At 35.0% G+C, this 24,436-nt stretch overlaps 1 protein-coding gene across 2 annotated transcripts in view; it reads left to right on the forward strand.

Moving 5' to 3' along the window:
• LOC149787855 (uncharacterized) overlaps positions 1-24,436 on the forward strand; it is a 45,042-nt gene that overhangs the window by 15,653 nt on the left and 4,953 nt on the right. For both annotated transcript variants that reach the window (XR_016424116.1, XM_089974079.1), the window contains exon 3: positions 14,517-14,726. Coding sequence is in view for 1 of the 2 variants with exons in the window: in XM_089974079.1 (XP_089830205.1) it covers positions 14,517-14,726 (210 nt within the window). In the remaining variant the exon portion in view is untranslated. The remainder of the gene's footprint in view (positions 1-14,516; positions 14,727-24,436) is intronic.

Consider the following 24,436-nt stretch of genomic DNA (forward strand, 5'->3'; position numbering starts at 1 on the left):
TCAGTGATGGAATTATATCTGATTTCGAATTTTCAATGATGACCAAAATATACGATGAAGGTATTAAAGATACAAGTATTAATAATGACAGAATTACTCCAGCAGATCGTGACCAACACAACTCCGCCAAAGATAACGATGATCTCGGTAAGTTCAACTAATCCTGAATTTAGTGTTAATTTTCCTACTGCAATTCCAGTAAAAGAAATAGCACTAGCTCAATTACGGGTATATTACAGCTGGCCCAATATCAGATCAAAATCGTTTCATGGTACACCAGCAAATAATTCGCTTGTATTTGCTAACAAGAACAAACCCGATGGAACACCTGACTGGGTTGTTGTTGAAATACCAACTGGCAGTTACCAGATTGAAGAGATCAGTGAGGAATTTGCGCGTAGAATAAAATCAATAACGGGAAAGGAATCAAAAATATCAATAAACGTTCATGAGCCGACGTTGTCCTCGACGGTTGAAATAAACTCGCCTGATTATGCCGTTGATATTTATCAATCTTCAATCAGATCAGTGCTAGGTTGGCCTGAAATATTACCACCGATAACACCGATACCACCAGAACCGAAAAAGTCTGATTATGTCACGGATAGACAATCATATCATCAAATTTATCCATCATACAAGGTGTTCCTAAGTATTTTAAAAAGTAAATCGATGCTTGACAAGTTTATCTTTCGCGAAGATATTGAGGCATGGTCTTTTATAAATCAGGGGGAGTGGAGATATGATGTGAGTTTTGATCGGAGTGATATTATTAGATATTTTCAGGAAATCAATCAAGAGTGTAAAAAACAACTAGATCAACTAAATCAATATTTTAACGAACATATTTTTGACATATCAGCGTCATCGCGTGAAAAAATCATCACGCGTGTGGAAAGATTAAATCAGCTTATATCAGATATGGAATATTTTAATAACCGAATAGTTCAGGCCACGGTTAGTCTTTTAAAATCACCTAAAAATTCTGATGCAAAGGCATGGTTAGAAAAATATAAATTAACAGAAGCCGATGTACCAAATTTTAAATTCCCCGGGTATAGTGTAACCGAGTTGAGAAAATCTGTCAGTGATGTCATTGACGAGTTTTTTCCTAAAATACTCGATGCGTGGAAAAAACTAGCGCAACCAGCAGCTGTTCTCAGATATGATAATGATCCACATGGCGGCGGAAGACACGTATCTCCGCGGATCGTTAATATAACATCGACGGTCGCGGTCAATCTGGTTTGTGACGTAATCGATGGCAGCTATCAAATAGATCTCGGAAGATCAAATCAGGCTCAACAAGGATACATCCTGTACACGTTCACACCACAAGTTCCCCCTGGAAATTTAATCGTGCAAGAACCAACTAATCCCGTGTATTTGCGGTGTCACAATAATATGTTAACACGAATCAATTTTAAACTCACAGACCACCTTAATCGCTTGATTGACATACGTGAAGAAGAGCTTGTAATAAATCTGTATGTAAAGTCGTAAGGACTTTTATCGTAGATCTTCATGTGGAGGAGGTTTTTACACACGAGGATTTCTTAACAGTTAGAAGAACATTTGTAACAGAGATCAGAATCAAATTCGATCAACTTAAAAAAAATAATATTTATTAATTTTACTGAAATTGTACAAATTACTTGATTTTGACTACCAACTACCCCCTCAGAAACATAAAAATGCACGAATTACTTGATTTTGACTACCAACTACCCCCTCAGAAACATAAAAATGCACGAACTACTTGATTTTGACTACCAACTACCCCCTCAGAAACATAAAAATGCACGAACTACTTGATTTTGACTACCAACTACCCCATCAAAATCAAGAAAGTTCTAACCTTGTCAAATTGTTCCTAACAAATTTTATTTATTAATAATATTATTTTTACTGAGATTTTTATTTTTTTTTTTACTAAAATACAACGAAATTGCTCAATTTTCCTGATTTTGACTACCAACTACCCCATCAGAAATCAAGTAGTTCGTGCATTTTTCTTTGATTTTGACTACCAACTACCCCGTCAGAATCAAGTAATTTGTGCATTTTTCTTGATTTTAGTAAAAAAAAAATAAATTAATTCAGTAAATAAATAAATTAATTCAGAAATAAATAATTTGTAAAATTAAGAAATTGTACAAATTTGTTAAATTTCAGTAAAAAAAAAACAAATTACTAACCCATCAAATTCAGAAATATTATTTCTGATCAAAGATCTCAGTCATCTTCAAAATTACTACTTTGGATCGTTTCACCAGTAACGGGGTTACCTTGGATCGTTTCACCAGTAACGAAGTTACCTTGGATCGTTTCACCAGTAACGAAGTTACCTTGGATCGTTTCACCAGTAACGAAGTTACTCGCTGACATTATTTTTCTTAATAGTCTTATGCGAGTACTAATCGTTTTCTTCGCCTCATACTCGTGGGATAATAACGACTTAATTCTTTCTACGGCGGTAGAAAGAGGAACGAACTCCTTCACATGATCATCTTCTACGGTAGCTAGCGACTGAAACATTGCCGATTGAATCCGTTTCATGAGACTGTATTCAGATGATAGTGTGTGTGTCCCCATGGTTTTACGTTCTTGTAAAATCTCAAAGTCAGAAACTATTTTTTCAGGATTAAGTTCATCAGATATATTAATTCCATCTTTTTTTAATTTTTTAATAGCGACAATTACATCATTGATATTTTCATGGTTCATTATATAATATATAAATCTTTAAAATAAAAAAAATATCCCTAGAACACCTATCGAGTGTATTAGCGATTTCGTCGGGATGTTTCAGGGACAGCACAACCAAGAACTCGTAGCTTGCCACCGCAATCTACCAAGTTCATTAGGCAAATATTCCCTCTACGAGAGCCCCTAACCCGCCAAACAACGGTCTAGAGGCCCAAGAGGGAGGACGGCACAACCCTCATTAAACTCGTAGCTTGCCACCGCAATCTACCAAGCTTAGAGGATATACATATAACATATATACAATGAATGAAGAGCCCCTATCGAGTGTATTAGCGAGCTCAGATTATGAATACGGTACTAACTAAGGACAGCACAGTCCTCATTAAACTCGTAGCTTGCCACCGCAATCTACCAAGTTTATCGGACATACATACAATGAAATGGATATATACAATGAAATGGTTATATACAATGAATGAAGAGCCCCTATCGAGTGTATTAGCGAGCTCAGATTATGAATGAAGTACAAACATATAACTTAACTAAGGACAGTACAAACATGTACGCTCAGCAAAATCACACCCACAATAATTAATCCAGTGGGTGATACGAAAATATGTATCAACCACAAGTCAATATTGTGGTTGTGAATTTGCTGAGCGGAGGGGATCTTGCGGTTCCCCCCCCCCCCCCACTATTATAAAAATCGCAATTATGCGCACCACCGACAAATTGTCAGCCATGGGGATTCGATCCTGGACCGCGAGCGCCACAGTCCAATACCATACTGATCGAGCTATCAAACATTGTTACGAACATATGTTTCGGAAGTTAATATATAGCTAGCTATATAGCTAAGGAACCAATATTTACACTAAACAGCGGTTTCTGAATAATAACAGTTTCTGTATTTATAACAGTTTCTGTATTTGTAGCGGTTTCTGAATAATAGTTTCTGAATAATAGTTTCTGTATTTGTAGCGGTTTCTGAATAATAACAGTTTCTGTATTTATAACAGTTTCTGAATAATAGTTTCTGTATTTGTAGCAGACCGAAAATCAATAATAACAGTAGCATTAATGCACCAGTCAAAGAACTTTCCAGAATTGTAAGTTCAGTGAACACACAACTGCAGGTCAATTACAATGAGTAACGGTTTCTGTTTACACACAGCTTCCTACGGATCATGTGTTGTGTGATGGGAAAATATTTAAAAACCATAAATAATACTTCTACGAGTAATTAGTTACGATGTAATTAGTTACGATGTAATTAGTTAAACTGACTAATTACGATCATAAAAAACCAACCATCTACGAAGAAAACTATATATTACAAAGTAATCTCCCCTTAAATCAAAAATTCAGTAGTGTATGGAGGACCTACTGTGACATAAATTAAAAAAATTAATTCAATGTGGTGATGATAGTTAATAATGTGGTGATGATAGTTATTGATACTGAAATGTAATTTTCTGTTTATATTTTTTCGATAAAGCTGTTTTATATATATTTTCTGCCACTCTTTGTACTGATTGCGGGTGAATATCAAAATATTTCGCCGCTGAACGCATCGAACGAAACATAATTTCTTCACCAGTTTCCATGTTTGTGGAAATTACTACCCTTCTAGAAACTGTCTTACATCTTCCTGTATTTCCACGTGTATTATTCTCGCTGTATGTGACAACACGAAGGTTGGATAAATTATTGTTTTGAGGATTTCCATCAATATGATCAATAACAAGACCGTCATTGATCACTCCGAAGAAACATTCATACGTAAATCTATGACAGAAATAATGTTTCTTTCCAACTGTAAATCTAAGATAACCAACATTATTAATACAACCAACTTGTTTCTTCAACTTGCAGTGTCTGATGATACCATTAATATTTGATTCATAGTTTGTTATGACAGGATGTGGGACAAATATATTTTGCTCCATTATAATAATATTATATGTTTAAATCATTGTTTGTCTGAAATCTTGATATATAATCCTTCACGGATTTTATAGCGTTTTCACCGCTATTATTTTTTTTGTCATAATATCTTTTAAGTTCTCTGAACCGTTTCCCGCCGCACTTTCCACATAATTCTGTCTTTCCACGTACTCCAATACCACACCGTAGACATGGTATTGGTCCTAGACTTCCTCGTCGTATGTTTTGTGAGTGCATCCAACAAAATTCCTTTCTACAGGATTTGTTGCATCGATTTACTGAGCCGATCATCAACCATCTGCATTGGGACATTGTATATATATATATATAATTTTCTTTATTTAAATATTTGTTTTAATTATATGAACGAGTTTGAGAGATTATCCCAAACTAGGCCTGTTAAGTATAAATTCAACCTTGACAGATTATCTTCTGACTTGCCAGTACGAGATCTGGTTGATCCGAAAAATAAAAGTTTGATCTCGAAAATTCATGACGCCAAGAAAGAATTTTACACGGATGGTGCATCTCATACATGGTCAACGTTCAAGATTATACGAAACACTGACTTTGTCACGGACGCTACAATGAATGACAAGCGAGCGGCAACTATCATTAACTACATCGCTGAATACGAGGGCAATCAAAAATATTTCTTCAGAGTAAAATTTATTGTATTAACAGAAACAGATAGTTGGATTATCCGTGACAAATATGATCCTGTCCTTAATAATAATAAAACTATCATATTAAGTAAAAATTCCAGACCGGGTCTATTGACTGGTATTGATAAACCGTATTATGAGCGAGCGTATCCTGTAACAGCGGTTATTTATGGAATTTATGAGATAAATAAAAAACCTAACGTTGATAAACTAGCGCCGATGAAATTATCATCCTTGACCTTGTCAAGGCTAAATTGTGTGGCTGAACGAGTAATAGAACACTTTACAAACGCGATGCGTGGAAATGGATTAACTGATTTAAGGCGTGAAAAAATAAACTCGTGGGCTGATTCAGTTAGGGATACTGGTGCTACAATAAAAGATGTTGCTGAGTTAGGAAAAATATTAAAATTTCCAATAACTGTGGCGACAATAACGGGAGAAGTACTGTACCAGTCGAAATATAAATCGAAAGGAGCTCCAATAAATATTATCGATCATAACGCGCACGCATGGACTAACGCAGTAACAATATTTCCACATGATCGAACTGTTAGATTTTACTCCACAGATATGTTTGATTTTATCAACGAAATAAGTAAAACCGATCCTGTATCGGTATGGTTATTCAAAAGTAATGAGGAGGGTGAATTTGATCAGTTTGTCAAACCGAACGGTGAAATATATCGCACAGAATCCCTCCATGACGAGATGAAAAATCTTGCGACGTTTTTACAGTGCAAGCACGCGGAAAATACTGACAAATTACTAACTAATTGTTTTACCGTTCCATCTGTTGCGGCTCATTTCGCCAGAGAACGAAATTCATGGAAACCAACACGATTTGATTTACTCGAGGACGTACGTGCAAGTTGCGTCGAATATGGACATGGCGGATTATGGAATACCAAATACAATTACAATGATGTTATTTCGGTTGATATGGTTGCATGTTATCCAGGAAGTTTTCTGGGATACGGAGACTGTTCTACGTACTTTGAAAGATTTGGTCACCCTACAAACGAGATGACGCGAGTGGCAATTAATGGACCATTACCTGATTTTGATCTGACTGGATTCGCCTGTATTGAGTCGTTCGAGTTTAACGAAAATCTTCACAAGATTTGTTATGTTTGGTTTGGCAGACATTTTTGTGAAAAACGTTGGGCACCTATAGTTTTGTTGCGATATATGCTAGATTGTATGATACTGACATCGTTGGTGGTCAGTGAGGCAATTATATCATATCATGCACAGACCAAAGTTTGGTTGCCCATGTCAGATTCTGAAGTTATCAGCGAGTTTAAGGAAAAATATCCTGATGTTTCCGAAGATGATATTCCTAAAATTCTCGAGATTAAACTCAAAACTGCAAAAGATCTCGGTAGAAAAATTATAGGTAAATTTACTCAAGGTGGTGCATATGATTATAAAAGACATCACGCACGATTAATTTTAGATGATGCCGAGTACGATTTTATAATCGCTGATACAACGGCGAAAAATACATTTGTAAATCGAGAGAGTGTTTATTTATCCGACGGAACAAAATTAGGTACGATCGTTAGTTACATAAATGACGTATCCCCGCAATATACTCATCTAAGATCTTCCATGTTGGCTTATGTTTCTATAAATTTATTATCGATGATTAATAGATTTCCTGAGACCGCAGTCAGAGTCGCAACAGATTCGTTTTATATTTCAAGTAAATATTTAGAACCTGTTATGAAATTTACAAGTAATGATGAACGATGGGGTTCGTGGAGAATAAAAAAGGAACTATTACACAATTACACAGAATCAGCAGATGTTCCAGTGAGAGATGTTTATCGTGAGGGTAATAAAATATCAGAAATGTCGAAGGCACCATCGTTGAGTGATCCAATAACTAGATATAAGACAGTATATCTCAATGGACCTGGTGGATGCGGCAAAACGACTCGAGCGATTAATGTTTTTAGAAATTCAGATATGATCGTGCTGACACCCACACATAGACTTGCACGTGAGATGAAACAGCGGCAAGTACAATCGTGCACGTATCATAGTTTCTTCCGATGGCGCGGGGATACATGGACTCCTCAACGGATGGGGGAAAAATATATACCTAAAATAATTATTTAGGATGAGATATGCACGGTCTCATTGGATACATTAAAAATGTTTCTTGATTGGTTGTTGACGAAAAATACCGCCATAATAATGTGTGGCGATCATGGTCAACCGCCGCCTTTTGTTGGACCATCTCCACATGATTGGTTAAAAAATTTCGTTGATTATTACGAAGAAATAGATGATGATCATAGAGCTCTTGATGCAAATTTGAAAGAGTTTAAAAAATTAATCAGATTACAATCAAACAAAATTCAGTGTGAAATAATACGTGGAGTGATCTCAGAGACATCAATGAGTGATTTTTTGAACTCATGGAGACCCACCGATTTGATCGTAGCAAGTAGAAAAATAATCAGAGACGCTTTACAACAACAGTTATTTCAGCTACATAAAGAACAATATTCAGAATTACCCGTTCCGTTATGTTATAGACCATCAGATACACGAAAACAGAATATTAATGTTGATATTCCAGGACAGACTGAGAAGCAAGATCTCGTATTAAATGATATTGTTGCCGTTGATATCAGTGTAGTCGAAGATGCATTACACGCTGACAAATCTCCATGGGTGTTGGGATACGCCATGACGATCCACTCGTCTCAGGGATTAACTATTTCTGACACACGAGTCTGGATTGTAGACGATCGAATCGAGTGGTCAAATTTAGTTTATTTAGCGGTATCGAGGGTCAGAAATATATCTCAATTACGTAGAATTATAATTCCTGAAATCGTTGATAAATTTAACATCATCGATGATGATATAATAAGAAAAAAATTAATCGGATACAAACAATCTGACAAAAAAAATAAACGCGACTTTGATCTTGATGTTGAATTTATTATTGAGTTAAAACAGCAGCAGAACAATCATTGCACCAGTTGTAATTGTATAATGTTATGGCGGTATTCGAGTAATGATTCAAGACAATTTACCGTAGATAGAAAAGATAATAGTCGCGGTCATACACGAGAAAATACCATGTTAACCTGTCTTGAGTGTAATCGACGTAGAGGCGCTAGTTAAGTGATCGAAATCACCGAAGTGATCGCGGCGGTAGTTGTGTATCCTCGGGAATTATTTGTAGTTGTTCACGTGTAAATCCACGTTGAGGAGCAGCAGAATCTAATCTGTAGATTGCAGGTCTGGAAACGCCTACATTTCTTCCAGTGGATCTTGTCACGGTAGATATTTTGTGTGTGGTAACACTCCAAATAGGATCAGTTGCTCTCGCGCTACCACCTTCAAGTTCACCAGGCTCATATAAATATCTGACTGTGACATCACCTAATATTTTTTGTTTTCCAGCATCTTTTCGTTGTGTTGGTATATTTTTTTTTGTGACCGCGCTAATGGGTTTCATGTTGGTTGTTCGTGTGATTTCATTATTTAATGCAGCTATCACGATTGGTAATCTTGCAACCCATTCGCGAGATCTCTTATCCTGAATAAATTCCCTCGCGTATTGATATCCAAATAACCGTTCAGCAAGTGTTCGATTAAATCGCTCAACAATTGCTTGATCACGGTGAATTGCGGTATGACCTCGTCGTATTTTGGTATTATGTTGTTTCATCAACGATGATACTGGACCAAGAAATTCCCTACCAGGATCAACCTGTAGTAGCTGTGGCCATCGTAGACCACCTTGTGGTCCAAGTCCTCGTTGATAAATTCGTTCAAACGCATCAGCTACTTCAGATGATGTTTTCGCCGATAGCGGTTCTGCTTCTTTATATCTACTTGCAACATCAACTACGGTTAGCGCGTACTTGTACGTTTTTCCACGCACAGTATCATGCGGTAAAAACAGAATATCAGCTTGATGAACTTCATTAGGAACACTGACATCGAAATACGAGTACTGAATTTGTTTAGGACGTGGTAGATAAATTTGCCATATTGCTTGTTTAGATAACCACGTTTTAGCAGTAGAATGTTTAACCGATGCTGCATCAGCGAGTTTACCAATTGCTGCTTTGCCTCTCCAGTATCCTCTCGGTGAATAATAAATTGATTCCATTATTAATTACCAGCCCCAATCGCTAATTTACCTTTCATCGAGGATCTTACTAACCAATTAGCTAATGATTCTCTAATATTTTTATTTTTTATAGAATTTAATGAATGAATTAATTTTACATCTGCAATATGCCTATCTTGTAGATTTTGACTTTTATAAGCTACATCATGAGCATGACAAGCTCGATCAATAGCATTTATTGGTTCCTCGCCTGGTTTTGGTTGATCTTGATTATCGAGCCTGATATCGAGTCGAGTACCAGGACCGCAATAATTATATCCTGGTAGATGTTTTTCTCCGCTGTATTTAGCCCATGGAGCACCTGGAAACTTTGACATCAAATTAGCAATATCACCACCGCGCTTATTAGGTAAAAACGAAAATTTCTTTCTACAGCATACAGAACATTTTCCACCGTACGCTATTTTTTTATTTTTTGTTGTAACCGTAGCTAAATCAATAGTTGGAGTTTTAACTTTACAGCGTAAACAATATAAATTCATGTTATAATATATATGGATATAATTGATTTCTCAGCAACTCGGCAGCGAGAGCCAGTTAAGCATCATCCTGCGCTACCGAACTCCATCAGAATGATTATCATAGGACCATCTGGATCGGGTAAGACGCAGTTATTACTTAATCTGATAATGAGATGGTTGAAATGGGATAAATTATATTTAGTAGCACCATCCGTTGATGATCAGCGATGTTATGATGTACTTAAAGATTTCAATGAAAACGCGCGATTACTGGATGAAGATAATGATGTTATAGAGTTTATAACCGATATTGATGAAGCACCGTCCGTAGATTCCATAGACGGATTTATTAATAATTTAGTTGTATACGACGATGTGATGCTAGATAAACAATCAAATCCAGCCAGAATATTTTCCCGAGGGAGACATAAAAATACAGACGTGATCTATGTTACTCAACGATATACACAAATTCCGAAGGTGATCAGAGACAACTGCAACATTTTAGTTGTGTTTAATGGCGTAGACACACACACGTTGCGAAATATTCATCAAACCTGGTGTGGTGGTGACATGGATATAATTAAATTCAAAAATTTCTTCTCACGAGCGCAAGCTACTCCGCATGGATTTATAACAATAAATTTACATGATCCAAGAACAAGATATCGTGTGGGTATTGATAAAATATTTGGGTAACAGGGGTGATGATAAAATTAAATTGAATTAAATAGATATCATTAATATAATGAACAACTGTGCGTGGTTACGTCAAGGAACCACTAACAATTGTAATAAAAAATGCCGTGGAGAATATTGCAAGAAACATAATTATCTTATAAAGAAAAATCCTCATGCTGGTCCACGAAGATGTGTTGGATGTAACAACGGCGTTAGAGGATTATATCAGATTTGCAAAAATTGCGGTGGAGATCGATACAGAAGTTTGATGATATATTATAAACACAGAAAGAACATAAATCCCAAAATAGAAAAACCACCATCAGAACTTGAATATTACTTGAAACATAGAACAAATTCCGAAGATTCAGATGAAGATGAAACAGATGAGGAAAAACGACAGCGAGAACGCGTTGAAAAATATTCATCAAACTTGGTATGGTGGTAAATTAATAGCAGCAGAGAGGGTACCTACCAACGTTGGTCGTCAAAAAAATAAACAAGAAATAAATAAACACGTAGAGTACTTTATTTTTTCAGCTACTATTTCAAACTGAGGTTTTATTAGCACAATCGGTCATTGCAAAAATAAACATCTCAAGGAAAGTTCATTTGTAAAATCTGGACCTTTCTACGAGATGATTTATTTGTTTGTTTTATTTGTTTTGTCGGAATTCTATGGTCTGTTCACCCTCTCTGCTGCTCAACCATAAACAGCTACAGACAGCTCTAAACAGCTACAGACAGCCCTAAACTGCTACAATAAAACCAAATTGGCTGAAACAATAGGTTCGGAATGAATATCTATAGATATGTGCTACTAAGGGGGCACTCACCAATTAATATGTACTTTTGAGAGAGTGATGTATGTAAGGTGAAGTAGTTCGCATTTAATCCATGCACAACAGAGAGAATGTTGGCATACCTCTATGCTACATTAATGTAATGTGGATGATATTTCTTTTGGATATTGTACTTTTGGAAATTTTACATGATTTAAACACACTGCTAACTAAAATGACTGTTCCCTTGTGTTAAAAAATCAGCCTGAATTAGTCTAAAGCGCACTATACGTAGCAGCTATTAAAATAGAGAAAATGACTTTTGCCAGACTAGACAATACCAGCTTCTGAAAGTGCAATGAATGATTTACCAAATATATCAAATGTAAAAAAAGTTATCGGCTCTTTTTTATACAGTTTACCTCTGAAGTTGAGGAAGTGAAAATGACCAAGTAGAGCTAGCACTTTTTTGAAAGGTGCACATCTGAAGTAAGGCCAAGCTGTATACTCTATAACCCATAGTACACCCATCAATCATACACCAAAATATAGGGAATTAAAGGTTCTTTGAATTATACCTAAGATATACAAGGTCTTTTTTAAATAGCCAGTATAACCAGTGAGGAAAGCCAGGAAAATTCTTTTTCTTTAAAATCCTAACCCTATGCAAAATGCGAAACTGTAGAGCGCCACCTAAATTAAACTCTAATAGCAACGTGTAATTCAAAAGTTCACAACGTTTCAAATCTGCTTAGTAATAAAGGCATCATTTCACGATACAACATTAAAAACTGAATACACTTCACATATCAAATAAAATACAAATGTAATACAAATGGAGAACGTTCACTCCTTGACAAGATCCGTAGACCAGTGTGTTAGTTAGAAATGGAACTTGCCTTAAATCCACAGGAGAATGAGTATTAGTCAGGGTAAAATACCCGTGCTTTTAGTGAATCTTGCCACAATCTTATCTACAACGAGGTACATGTTAGTTCAGTTGCTGATTACCTAGAAAACAATTATTCACCCTAGGTAACGTTGTACACATGTATGATGAAAATTATCAAATCATTCTAAGGTGAAACCAAGTTATGTCTGCGACACTATGTAATATGTTGTTTACAAAATAAATGTTACTGGTGAGGTACACCATTAACTTGATTTTGGACAAAGGTCAAGTACAGAATACAGATGTACATAACATATAATCAATGAGAAAAGCCAACAAGCAATACAAATTAAATATCTGTAACAATTATTTCTTGTGAAGAATGACCATTTCACATTATTTGCATGATTTTTAAGAAATTTTTGTCTGTAGCCATCTCATAACAAGATTTTACTTGGACCCTGGAAAGATTTTGACTATTGTAAAAACTGTAGACTTAGAATAAGTAGTTAGTTTGTTGACTGCTTAGCTCGATTAAACTTTTATCAACATATACCCTTGAGCCTTTCCAACAAGAAGAGTAACAAAGGCATCTATATTCTGTCTGATGCATTTGAAGTGCATCAATTCAGATTTCAGCATATTTTTAAAAACTTTTAACCTCAGCAAAATGCTGGAGATTCACCCCAAAAATACTGGAGTTGTTTCCCTTGCATTAAAGTCGCTGTTTTCTCTCCAAGCTGATTCTTGTTTATAATGGAAGGAACAAAGAAAGACAGGTAGATATTTTTAGGCACACATATTATAATTGTTAAAAACTGACAATGTGTAACAAGATGTGTTAATCATTTTTTAAACATTTTCCCCTCGGGGTAATTATATGCTGACATGTCCTTTAATTTCTCCATGATTCTGACATGTCCTCTCTAATTTCTCCATCATTGAAGGCACAGAAACACAGCAGGTTATTTAGTGGGAGTAAAGTGACTTGCTTAATGATGCATCATTGTAACTGCTCCAATAGTAGGGTTTGAACTCATTCTCTTTTAGTCATGAGTCTGGCATGCTAACCATGGAGTCACTCTGGCTCCCTATCTCATGTTGAAGCTCATTTGCATGCAGGGCCAGCGCTACCATATAGGCAAACTAGGCAGCCACCTAGGGCGCTGATTTCAAGGGGCGCATTTTAAAAAAAAAAAATATTGTTTATAAATTTGGAAATTGATATTTTCGGGAGGGGGGGCGCCAGAATCTAACCTTGCCTAGGGCGCCAGATAGTCTGGCCGGGTATGGCACCAGCCCTGTTTGCATGTATTATTTCCCACACTGATATAATTTCTAACACATATCTCAAATGAGAACATTTATTCACAAAATGACTTGATAGCTTCATTTGTGGGGAGAGTCTACAAAATAGTTGCTGTATTCAATGCTGTGTAGAACATATGTACAGACAGGGCATGAAAATAATTTGTATAGGTATGGTAAGTTCTCAGACATTGTAATATTTCTGCTGTTATGATTGTTTGATTTGCCCACATGCACTTTTACCATCAAATAATTGCCTGCATTATTCATATAAAACTATGAAAATGGTAGAAGTGTTTCTATGCAATCTACAAAAGGTATTTGTTTGATTTTAAAAAACTTCTTAATCACATTGTACAACTCCATATTTAATTATTTGTTCTGCAATTTGAAATATTTGGTTTTGTTTTATTTTTGTTTTCTAATGTAGGCAATACTGTTTGGGGAATCTGCATTATAAGAACAAGCTATATCAATATGAGTTGATGGCTGATAATAAATTTGTCTGCCTGTATATTCGTACTCGATTTTAACACAACTATATTCATTTATTCCTTCTGAGTGGGAGTATATATGATACCTATAATTTATCTTTATAAAACTTGACCACCAAGGCATCCAAATGTATTTCACGGTCATTTCCTTGGTTTCATCCAACAAAATGCATACATGTATTTCTCATCAGGAGTTCAATAGAATCTTACCGTATATACACACTGATAAGTGAGATCCATCTACAAACTGCACAGACCCAGATCTGCTTTCTCATAATGTGCTGGCAGATATGGGTCTCTGCAGTTTATTAAGTAAAATTATAACACAAACAATATGGACTTCATGGTTTGTAGTAAAATAAAAATTGACAGTATCAGGGTTACTGCAAGAGACATTTGTTTTTTTTTCCAGGCATTGGTCTAATAAGCCGCAAACCTATTCTTGAAAGCACCACCTATCAGCTGAGTAATGATCATGGCCCAGATACAAACAGGAGAATTATTCTTCATGCTGCTGTGATGATGGCATCCAGCGTTATCATCAATGTTATTGTAGTTCACATGTCCTATGACAGGAAGCAACAGTGTAACAATGCAGCAGAACTTCTCAAATTCATCACAGGTATAAAATCCATGTATGCCACTAATGTTACTTCATAAGAAATTGTTTAATTATAAGTGGATTTCAACCATATTTGGTTTGCTTGGATTTATTTTTTACATACCTGTTTAATCTTACATCAGTGATCAGGCGTTCAATACAGATTTTCTGTCTGTTATTCTATATCTCACACCCAACCTGGAACTACTTTTACAAGTTAAAATATCTAATAATGATCCGCTTATAAAATAATAGGAATGATTTATTAATGTACATTTTAAATTATCCAAAAAGATGCCAACACTGTTTGTAATTTTAAAAAATGCATTGATGAAAATGGCCTTTTTTGATACAGGAGATATTGGGAGAGTAACATAAAAAGTAGCATAGAGAAGTTTAGTGCATTTCATGGTATCTAGGCCAAGAAATCAGTTTGTAGAGGTGGACAACATGCTGGACAGAATGTTTAGCAATGAGTTTTCAGATGAAGCTGGTGTACAAAGTGAAGAGAGAGAGACAAATACTTTACCACTGAAATCTTGTATTGAAAGTTTTAAAAATCCAAAGTAAGAGAGACTCATGGAATCATGTGAAGATTCAAGGCATTGTTGAAAATACCCCACGTTTGGACAAAACTTTACCCCAGGTTTAATTTCCAAGAGATGTACCAAACACATGCAACTAAAATTTCTCTAAGCTTCAGAGTTTCAAAGATATCATCTGCTGAATTATATTTTGTAAGGAGTATGTTTAGAATTTACTTGTTCAAATATGTTCAAATCAATATTAAAAATCTACTTTGCATCTTGGAAAGAGTCAGAACCTTTGATATCTTGCTCTGTTCTTAAATTATCACTTTCGGTTCAATTCATCAATAATTTCGTGTATTAATTGAAAACATTGAAATAGAGTGTTTGAATGTGCTGTAAATGAAGGATTTTTCTGTAGAAACTTGATTTTATTTAATTACTGTTAGTCTGTAAAATTTGCCAAGAAATTTGCTTGGAAGTAAAGTATATATTCAGTAAATAGAATGTAAGAGAAGGGGGCACTTACTGGTCCAAAACCTATGTTCTATTTGAGAAGTGATGAAACAAATTCACTTGCTTGTGATTGCAAATTAAATCCATTCATACAACAGTTTTAAAAATTCGAAGCTAAAGAGTAAATCCATATTAGAAATGCAGATGGACTGATGACGGAGATGCACAGTATATATAGGCTTACCCATGGTTACGTACATGTACATGTTGAGGGTTTTTCATAAAATGCCAAATGCATAGTTTAATTTTTTTTATAAATATTACATTACATTATTTTAAAAGAATGTTGATTAAAAAGGGGATGTGTAATAAATACAAAACCACATAAGTATTTTATTGTTCTGAGTCAGGGGCAAAGAACTGTAGGCCTCAACATTACTTGCGCCATATCAAACTTACTTTTTCCAACTGCTCAGAATGAAACACATGTAATTTTGTCAATTTGTGACACCTCAGGTTTTTTGATGGAATTATAAGCCATGAGGAACACCATAACTGTCTTGTGATTCGGATCAACTTAATGCCTAGCATATGCATCGTGGAATCTCAGAGTGGACAAATAATCTCTTCAGGTTGTAACCACCAGTAGTCGTAGATAGATTTGGTTTTATTGTCCCCATCACAGCAATAAATTTGTGTAGTAATTGGTTTTTCACTAAATTGTATGGAACTTGCCCATTGGCTGACAGTACGAATGCTCTTTTTATGCTGTTACCTTTTTGTTAAACTTTTCAATTACTTTCTAGAGCTTAAATTTTGATAGAAGTATAACTGCATGCTTACTTTAATTACAGTGAGATTCTGTTAAAATTTAATTAATGTCATAAATTTTTTAGATAAGTAGTAGAGAATAATTTAAACAGAATAATCAAAGACTGTGCATTTAATGACAAGTTTTGCTAGAGCAATGTAAGAATGATAAAAGTAGTGTGGAGACAATCTCAGTGAGTACCTCATTGCATGATGACATATAATTGATATGAAACTAAATACAAAATGTTTTAACATGGGTCACTTAAATGTACAAGGTATAGTGGGAAAGATAGACCAGATTAAGTTAATGTTGTCTTCCAAGGAAAATAATATACATGTTTTAGGACTCGCTGAAACCAAATTAAATGCTAACCACAGTGATGATCTATTTCACTGTCAAGGCTACAATAAACCATACATTACTAAATACATGTTTATCATTTTCCTTTGGAAGACAACATTAACTTAATCTGGTATATTTTTCTCACTATACCTTGTACATTTACATTGTACAGAGAGACAGTGGGTGGGGGTGGTCTTGTTGTATACATTAGGGAAGATGTAAATGTAGAAAGGTGACTTGACTTGGAGTCACATGAAATTGAGAGTATCTGAGTGGAAATTTTTCAAAATAATGCAAAATCATTCCTAGTTGGTTTCATTTATAGGCCACCTTCCTCCAAAGCAATTTGGAATGATAACTTCTTGAAACAAATTGAAAATGTTCTAGCACAGGATATAAATAAGGACCTTCTCAATAAGGAACAACTGAATGGAATTTATCGAATCATTAGACCTAGACCAGCTGGTAAATAAGCCCACAAGGGTAACAGAAAAATCGAGCACTCTTATTGATCAGATTTATACCAACCAACCAGATAATGTGGCTTATGTTAATGTACCGAATGTTGGTCTTAGTGACCACTGTCCTACTTTTTTGAGAAGAAAGGTTAGATGCAAGAGAAATAAGAAAAATACTCACAAAACGATCACTGATCAGATCGTGCAAATTTTTTAATGAAGACCATTTTCTAAATGACCTATATAAAGTTCTATGGAATATGATCCAAAATTTGGATGACATAGATGAAGCCATGAGGGTGTGGACTGACTTATTCATGGATGTAGTATCTAAGCGTGCACCACTGAAAGTACATTGAGTAAAGACTGAAATTCAACCTAATTGTCTTACTGCTGAAATCCTAGATGCTATAAAAACAGGCGACCAATTCAAGGCTATGGAAAACCATGCACAATATAAAGTATGGTGAAATAAAATAACAAGTATGATTAAAAATGCTTAAAAAAACTTATTATCAATCGTTGATTGAAAACAAAAAGAGCAACACAAACTCCATTTGGAAAGTCTTCAATGAACTCACTGGAGGAACGCACAAAAAACAGACAAATAAAATTCACTCACTTCTGGTAAACGACACCATAGTCACTGATGACACTGACATTGCAAATGTTTTCAATGATTTTTTTAACCAACATTACCACAAAATTAAAAGAACCAGTGATAGAAAACAACTTTAATGAAAAAGTTCTGCAGCAGCAAAATGTCTAAGGAGGTATGTTTCTCTATCCCACCAGTATCAAAAAAATTTGTTAAAAAATGTCTCAGTGAACTTGATGCCAAGAAAGCTACAGGACTTGATCAGATTGGTCCACGACTCATTAAATCTTCTGCCTCTGCTATTGTAGATAGCATAACATTCATAATTAATTTAAGTATTGCAACTTCATCTGTCCCCAAAATATGGAAAACTGCAAAAGTAACTCCTATTCACATATCTGGTTCTAAGGATGATGCTGATAACTACCGACCAATCTCAATACTACCAATCTTGTCAAAATTGATTGAAAAACATGTCCATGACTCATTCATGTCATATTTAACCAAACACTTGCACCTAATTACACCTAATCAGTCTGGCTTTAGACAGAAACATTCATGTGACAATGACTTGATCTCTATAACTGATAAATGGCTTCAAGCACTTGACCAAGGTAGAGTAATAGGATCTGTATTTGTAGATTTCAGGAAAGCTTTTGACATGGTGGATCATGAAATCCTTTTGAAGAAACTGAAAATCTACCAATGTGATGAAAGAACAATTAGATAGTTTACTTCATACTTAAGTGAGAGAACACAACATGTTTACATAAATAATGTTCTGTCTGAACCTGAAACAATTAGATATGGAGTACCACAAGGCTCAATTCTAGGTCCATTACTTTTCATTTTATTTATTAATGACCTACCACTTTTACTAAGAGACTCAATATCATCTACAGATCTCAATGCAGATGACACAACATTGTCAGACATCCAAAACACAAAGCAAGAACTCAAAATTTCTATACAAAATGCCCTAAACAAACTGGAAAACTGATGCACATGCAATGGCATGGTGGTAAATACTGGTAAAACTAAAATATTACTTATCTCAACATGGCAAGAAAGGACAAATCTTGACAGTTATGAGCTATGTCTGACATGGAAGGATAAAAATTTGCAAATGGTCTGTCATGATAGACTACTTGGTGTTCTGGTAGATAATAACCTATCATGGACTGAACATATCAAACATATCAGTAAAAAGGTCAATTCAAGTTAATGGCTTTTCAGTAGGATAAGACATTTCCTCCCTGAAAGGCACAGAAAACTATTTTATAACAGTTACATACAACCCTATTTAGACTACTGTAATACAGTATGAAGTAATTCAAATGATAAAAACATAGCAAAGCTGGCATATCTTCAAAAAAGAGCAATTGGACTAATATCAATCCAGAAAGAAAGCAAGGAAAATTTAGTTGGTAGGTTACAAATCTTACCTATTAATTACTGAATCTGTTTGAAAAAAGCCAAATTAATGTACAGGATATCTCATAATAGTGCTCCTGAATATTTACAATCACTATTCCAGTATAGGCTACCTGGTAATACTCCCCACCTGTGATCCATGTCTACCAAACAGTATAAAATTCCCAAACCAAATAAGGAGTTTTTTAACAAAAGTTTCCAATACTCTGAAACTCTGCTCTGGAATAGTATTCCAGTTGAGATTAGAAACGCCCACTCTATTTCCTTCTTCCAAACCCAATATATCCAGTGGCTTCAGAGATGTAGCTAAATTAAATAAATTCCTTTGTATGAGTGCCTCAATGTAGATTAGTTTTTAGCAAATTGTGTTACCTTCTATAAATAAGGTTATTATTATTATTATTATTATTAAGGTAGAAATTATGTTGGTGTGCTAAAACTTTCATTCTTCTTACCAAAATATAGCAAGCAATTTGCCATATCCATCACTATTTCTAAGATCGTTCCACTGGTGACATTCAACATTCACAACAGTATGTTTAACTATGATTCCTCTGAAGTCTATTTGCTCCTGTTTAAGAATGCTTGTTGACATGTTATTGTGCAATTGTTTCTGTGTGTCTGTATTGAAATGTGAATAATATTCATAAAAAAGGGTGCAAACCTTGACAACTACAAAAAGAGCAAGACAATACATTGTGGTCACCATTTTTCTCCATAAATTTGATGGAAAGAAGCCAGACATGATAGTCTTTCAAACTTGTTCACATGATGCAGATCCACTATCAAACATGGCCAGATAACTGAGAACACAAGACCCTTTAAATGAATGCTTCTTGAAACAGCTATACAGAGTTTGACCAAAGTTTTTAAACAGCATCCTAAAATGAAGAGCTTTCAGATTTGTACATATGTTGAGGCACTATCAAATGTGGCTGCCGCTACTGAAAGAAGAAAAATTTACAAACATCTTCTCAAAAATTTGCTAAACAGAATTTAACAAAAGGACAGAAAACATCTGGCACACATGTTAAGTTAATCCTCTTCTGAGTAATGCATAAAGCTGTAACCAGAGCTCTCTACCATGGTCAGTCTGATGCAAATCTCTCCAGATGTCCCCAGGTCCACTTTTGTTCATTCGTCTCTTTTTCCACTGTCATCCTTCAGGTCTCTTTGTGTCTGCCTCTCTTTTGTAGGCCGTCTGGGGTCCATCTGAGGGCAACTTTGGGTAGAGATGTGGGCATCTGTTCTGGACTTCTAACTTACAGTTTACGGTTTTGTTCATTTTCTAAGACTCTCCACCATAAAGAATGGTACTTAGGACATTGCTCTTGAAAAGCCTGATCTTAGATTTCATGCTAATGCTTCTGACCCTCCATGTGAGCGCTGTAAATGCTTGACTGGCCTTGGAAATTCTTGAACATATTTTTTCTTCTGCGTATCCATTGGTTTTCAGTCTGGGGCCCAGATAGGTGAAGTTTTCTACTTCTTCAGCCTCTTCTCCATTCAGCCTGATGTGTTCTATCATTCTGTTGTTTATCCTTATGTGTTTAGTCTTCCTGATGCTGATATGCAGGCCAAGTTTGCTTGCTTTGTTTGCCAAGTCATTGGTCTTGGTTTGCATGATCTGGTGTCTGTGTGAGAGCACCACAATGTCATCAGCAAAATCCAGATCCTCCAAGAGGTTGGTAAGGGTCCGGCAAATCTTTCTTCTTGTATACAGCAAAGCCCTCATCTTTCCTGATTGAACACACACTTCTGGATCTGGTCAATTCCAAGTATGAACAAAGGGAAGACAAGATGCATTCAGCTTCACTCCAGTTCTCACCTCAAAGGCCTCAGTCATTTCATTATTGCAGATCTGACATAGATGACTTTAAGTTTTATAAAGTTGATGCTGATACCCCATTAGATGTGGTTGCTGTGACTGAAAATAGAAAAATGTATAAATATCATCTTCTTAAAAAAATGCTGAACAGAATTTAACCAAATATGGCTACCATTGCTAAAAATAGAAATTCCTTTAAGCTACTTCCTTTCAGAAACTACTCAGCAGAATTTTGACCAAATTGTTTTTAAAAAAAAGGTATTCTAGCATGAAGGACTTTTGAGTTGATGCCAATATTGCCAATTTACTATCAAATGTGACTGCTGTTACTAAAAAAGAAAAACCTAACAGCTTCTTTTAAAACATCACATAACAAACTTCGGTTAAATTTGACAGTCTTCAAGCTTGAGTTCCTTTTAGATTTATCCAGATGATGCTATTTTCTGCCATCAAATATTGCTGCCATTTGTAAAAGTAGGAAAACATTTAACTTTATTAAAAACAAAAACTACTGGACAGAATTTGGCCTGCTTTAACATAAAGTGGCATAGTGGTCTTTTAGTATCGGACAAGTGACTCTGGTGTACCATCCAAAAACACATCGAAATTTACTTACTCTGAGCAAATGAAAGCATGACTGCAAGTAAGAAATATTCTGGTCACATGCCTTACCCACTGAGCCACTGCAGATTCCTTGCATGCAAATCTATGCTTTAAGGGTGAGTGGGGCTATGAATAGTTTATAAGTTATGAATTAGGGCCCAGGGGTTGGCAGAGATCCAGGGTACAGTGCTGGCTATGATCCAGGGTACAGTGCTGGCTATCCATTTTAATGCAGAAATATATATATATATATATATATATATATATATATATATATATATATATATATATATATATATATATATATATATATATATATCCTAGGAAAGAAAGATAAATCATACCAACTAAATAGACAATGTAGGAACTGTGTGATCATTGTTTTTAATTCTCCTCTGTAGTTTCAGCACATTTGTGAATTTTTATGACATGTCAACTAACCAGGTGACCAATATTAGGCTCACTTGACATGTACCTCCTGTTAGATCTTCCATTTTCATTTTGTGGTAAAAAATTTAATTTAAGTAATCTCACATGTTCATGATAATTTGTCAGTGCTACACATATGATGTTGCATCTTTTTTGTTGTCATGTTGTATTTTTCCTACCTGGTGTCAGTATTCTCATTTTTCTCTGATTAAATCAGTATGGGTTGACATATATGTATTTTGCAGTCTTGTGTATTTTGATAAAGTATCCGTGTATCATGATGATTATGTTATGGAAACACTTGGTAACCTAATTTATACAACCTGGAAATATTTTAATTTGTTGGGGAAAAAACTTTGGCAATAACTCCATATACATATCAGAGGGAATGACAAAAATGTCAATTGAATAAAATATATCAAATTTTACATTCCGAATTGTTTTAATTCATGTATTTTCCTAAAATAATAAATAAATAAATACAAGGGAATAAAATCAGATGGGTTAAAAGACACATGACTCATACTTTCCATTTGGAGTAGCATCCCTTGGCTGTAGTGGTGCAGTTATGTGTTTTTCTTATGTTTTTTATCTATTTATGCAATGTTAAACAGAATAACATTTCAAGAAATGTACTTTTCTGTATGAAAAAATATTTATTGAAAACTTATAGCTATCATCAGGGTATATGCCCTTTTATATAAATGGCCCATTTAGAAATTGCACTCAAAGAAAACCACCTAACTATTGCTTAACCTCATTGCTTGTAGCCTCATAATATAATGTGTTCTGTTCTAGATTTAAAATATAGTTGTTGTTTGGAACATAGATATGCTAACTATTTTGAAGGAAAGAACTCCAAAATTGTGTGTATGAAGGCATCATCAATACAGTAAGTCAAGTCCATTGCATACGGCTCAAATGTAGATCTAACGTGACAGGGTGCCAGTATATCTGGGTCTATGCAGTTTGTGAGGAGTAATCATAGAACCAGCAACATAGATCCCACTCTACTGGCACATTATGCAACAGCAGATCAGGGCCTTCATTTGCAGTTGGACTCTACTCATAGGCTTATATGGACAGTATTCTGGATTCCTTAAATGACGTGTTTATTGGTTCACATTTCATTTCTTCGAAACATAAATGAATAGAGATTTGGAAAGAAGCATGAATGGGACAAAGAATGTACTTCAATGATTGCTGGAACCGCTACAGTGGTCTAAGTGGTAAGAACATCTGCCTCGGATGTGGGAGATCACAGGTTCGAACCCTAGCCAAATCATACCAAAGACTTAAAAAAATGGTACTAATAGCTACCTCACTTGGTGCTCAACATTTAAGATGTTTGTGTCAGGACTGGTCGGCCTGGTGTCAGGATAATGTGACTGGGTGGGACATGATGCTACATGTCTGTGACATGATGCCCCAGTGCTAGACTTTACTATAAACTGCCACACTGCAGACATCGTAGCAGTATTATTGGAAAATTGTTAAAGCTCCGTTAAAAATCCAAATGACACACACACATTGATTGCTGGTCTGCTGCAAGCTTCTGTAGATATTTCCCTGTTACATTCAGTCACAGTGCAGATGATACTGTGAAGGATGCATGTAATGTTTTTGATTCTCATGAATATGCATAGACTTTAAATGTCTAGAGTCAGCAGCATCTGGAGACTGATAAATGCATGTCTGCAGGTTTCAGGATGGTTGGAATTGATTTTTTATTTGAAGACATTGGATATGATACAAATTCTTAGTATAATATCTCAGAATCAAAAGGTCTTTAAGTTTGTTCAAATTTGACTTCCATTCCTTCAAATTTAATTAAATTCTTTTGGGGTTTTTTTATTAAAAAATTGACAGATTTTGACCTCATTTATGTTTCAAGTTATCATGTTATTAAATGGTGCTACCTTCAGATGTTGCCTCAAAAAAAAAGTTTAAAAATGTTTAAATGGCTTCTTTTAAAACAAATACTGAACTTAATTTAACTTAACTTTGGCAAAAAGTATTCTTGCACAAAGGCCTTTCAGTTTTATTCATGTTATACTGATCTGTCACCAGATATGGCTGGTCATGACTTAAATTCAAAACTTTTACATAACTTTTTTTTATATAAAAATGTTCTGATCAGAATTTGACAGAAAGCATCCTTGCACAAAGGCCTTTTAAAGTTTGTGCAAATAATGTCAATTTGCCACCCAATATGGCCATGATATACTTAAAATAAAAAACC

Source organism: Sinohyriopsis cumingii, chromosome 11 (genome assembly GCF_028554795.1).
Source record: "Sinohyriopsis cumingii isolate HCF-2022 chromosome 11, ASM2855479v2, whole genome shotgun sequence".
Taxonomy (NCBI): domain Eukaryota; kingdom Metazoa; phylum Mollusca; class Bivalvia; order Unionida; family Unionidae; genus Sinohyriopsis; species Sinohyriopsis cumingii.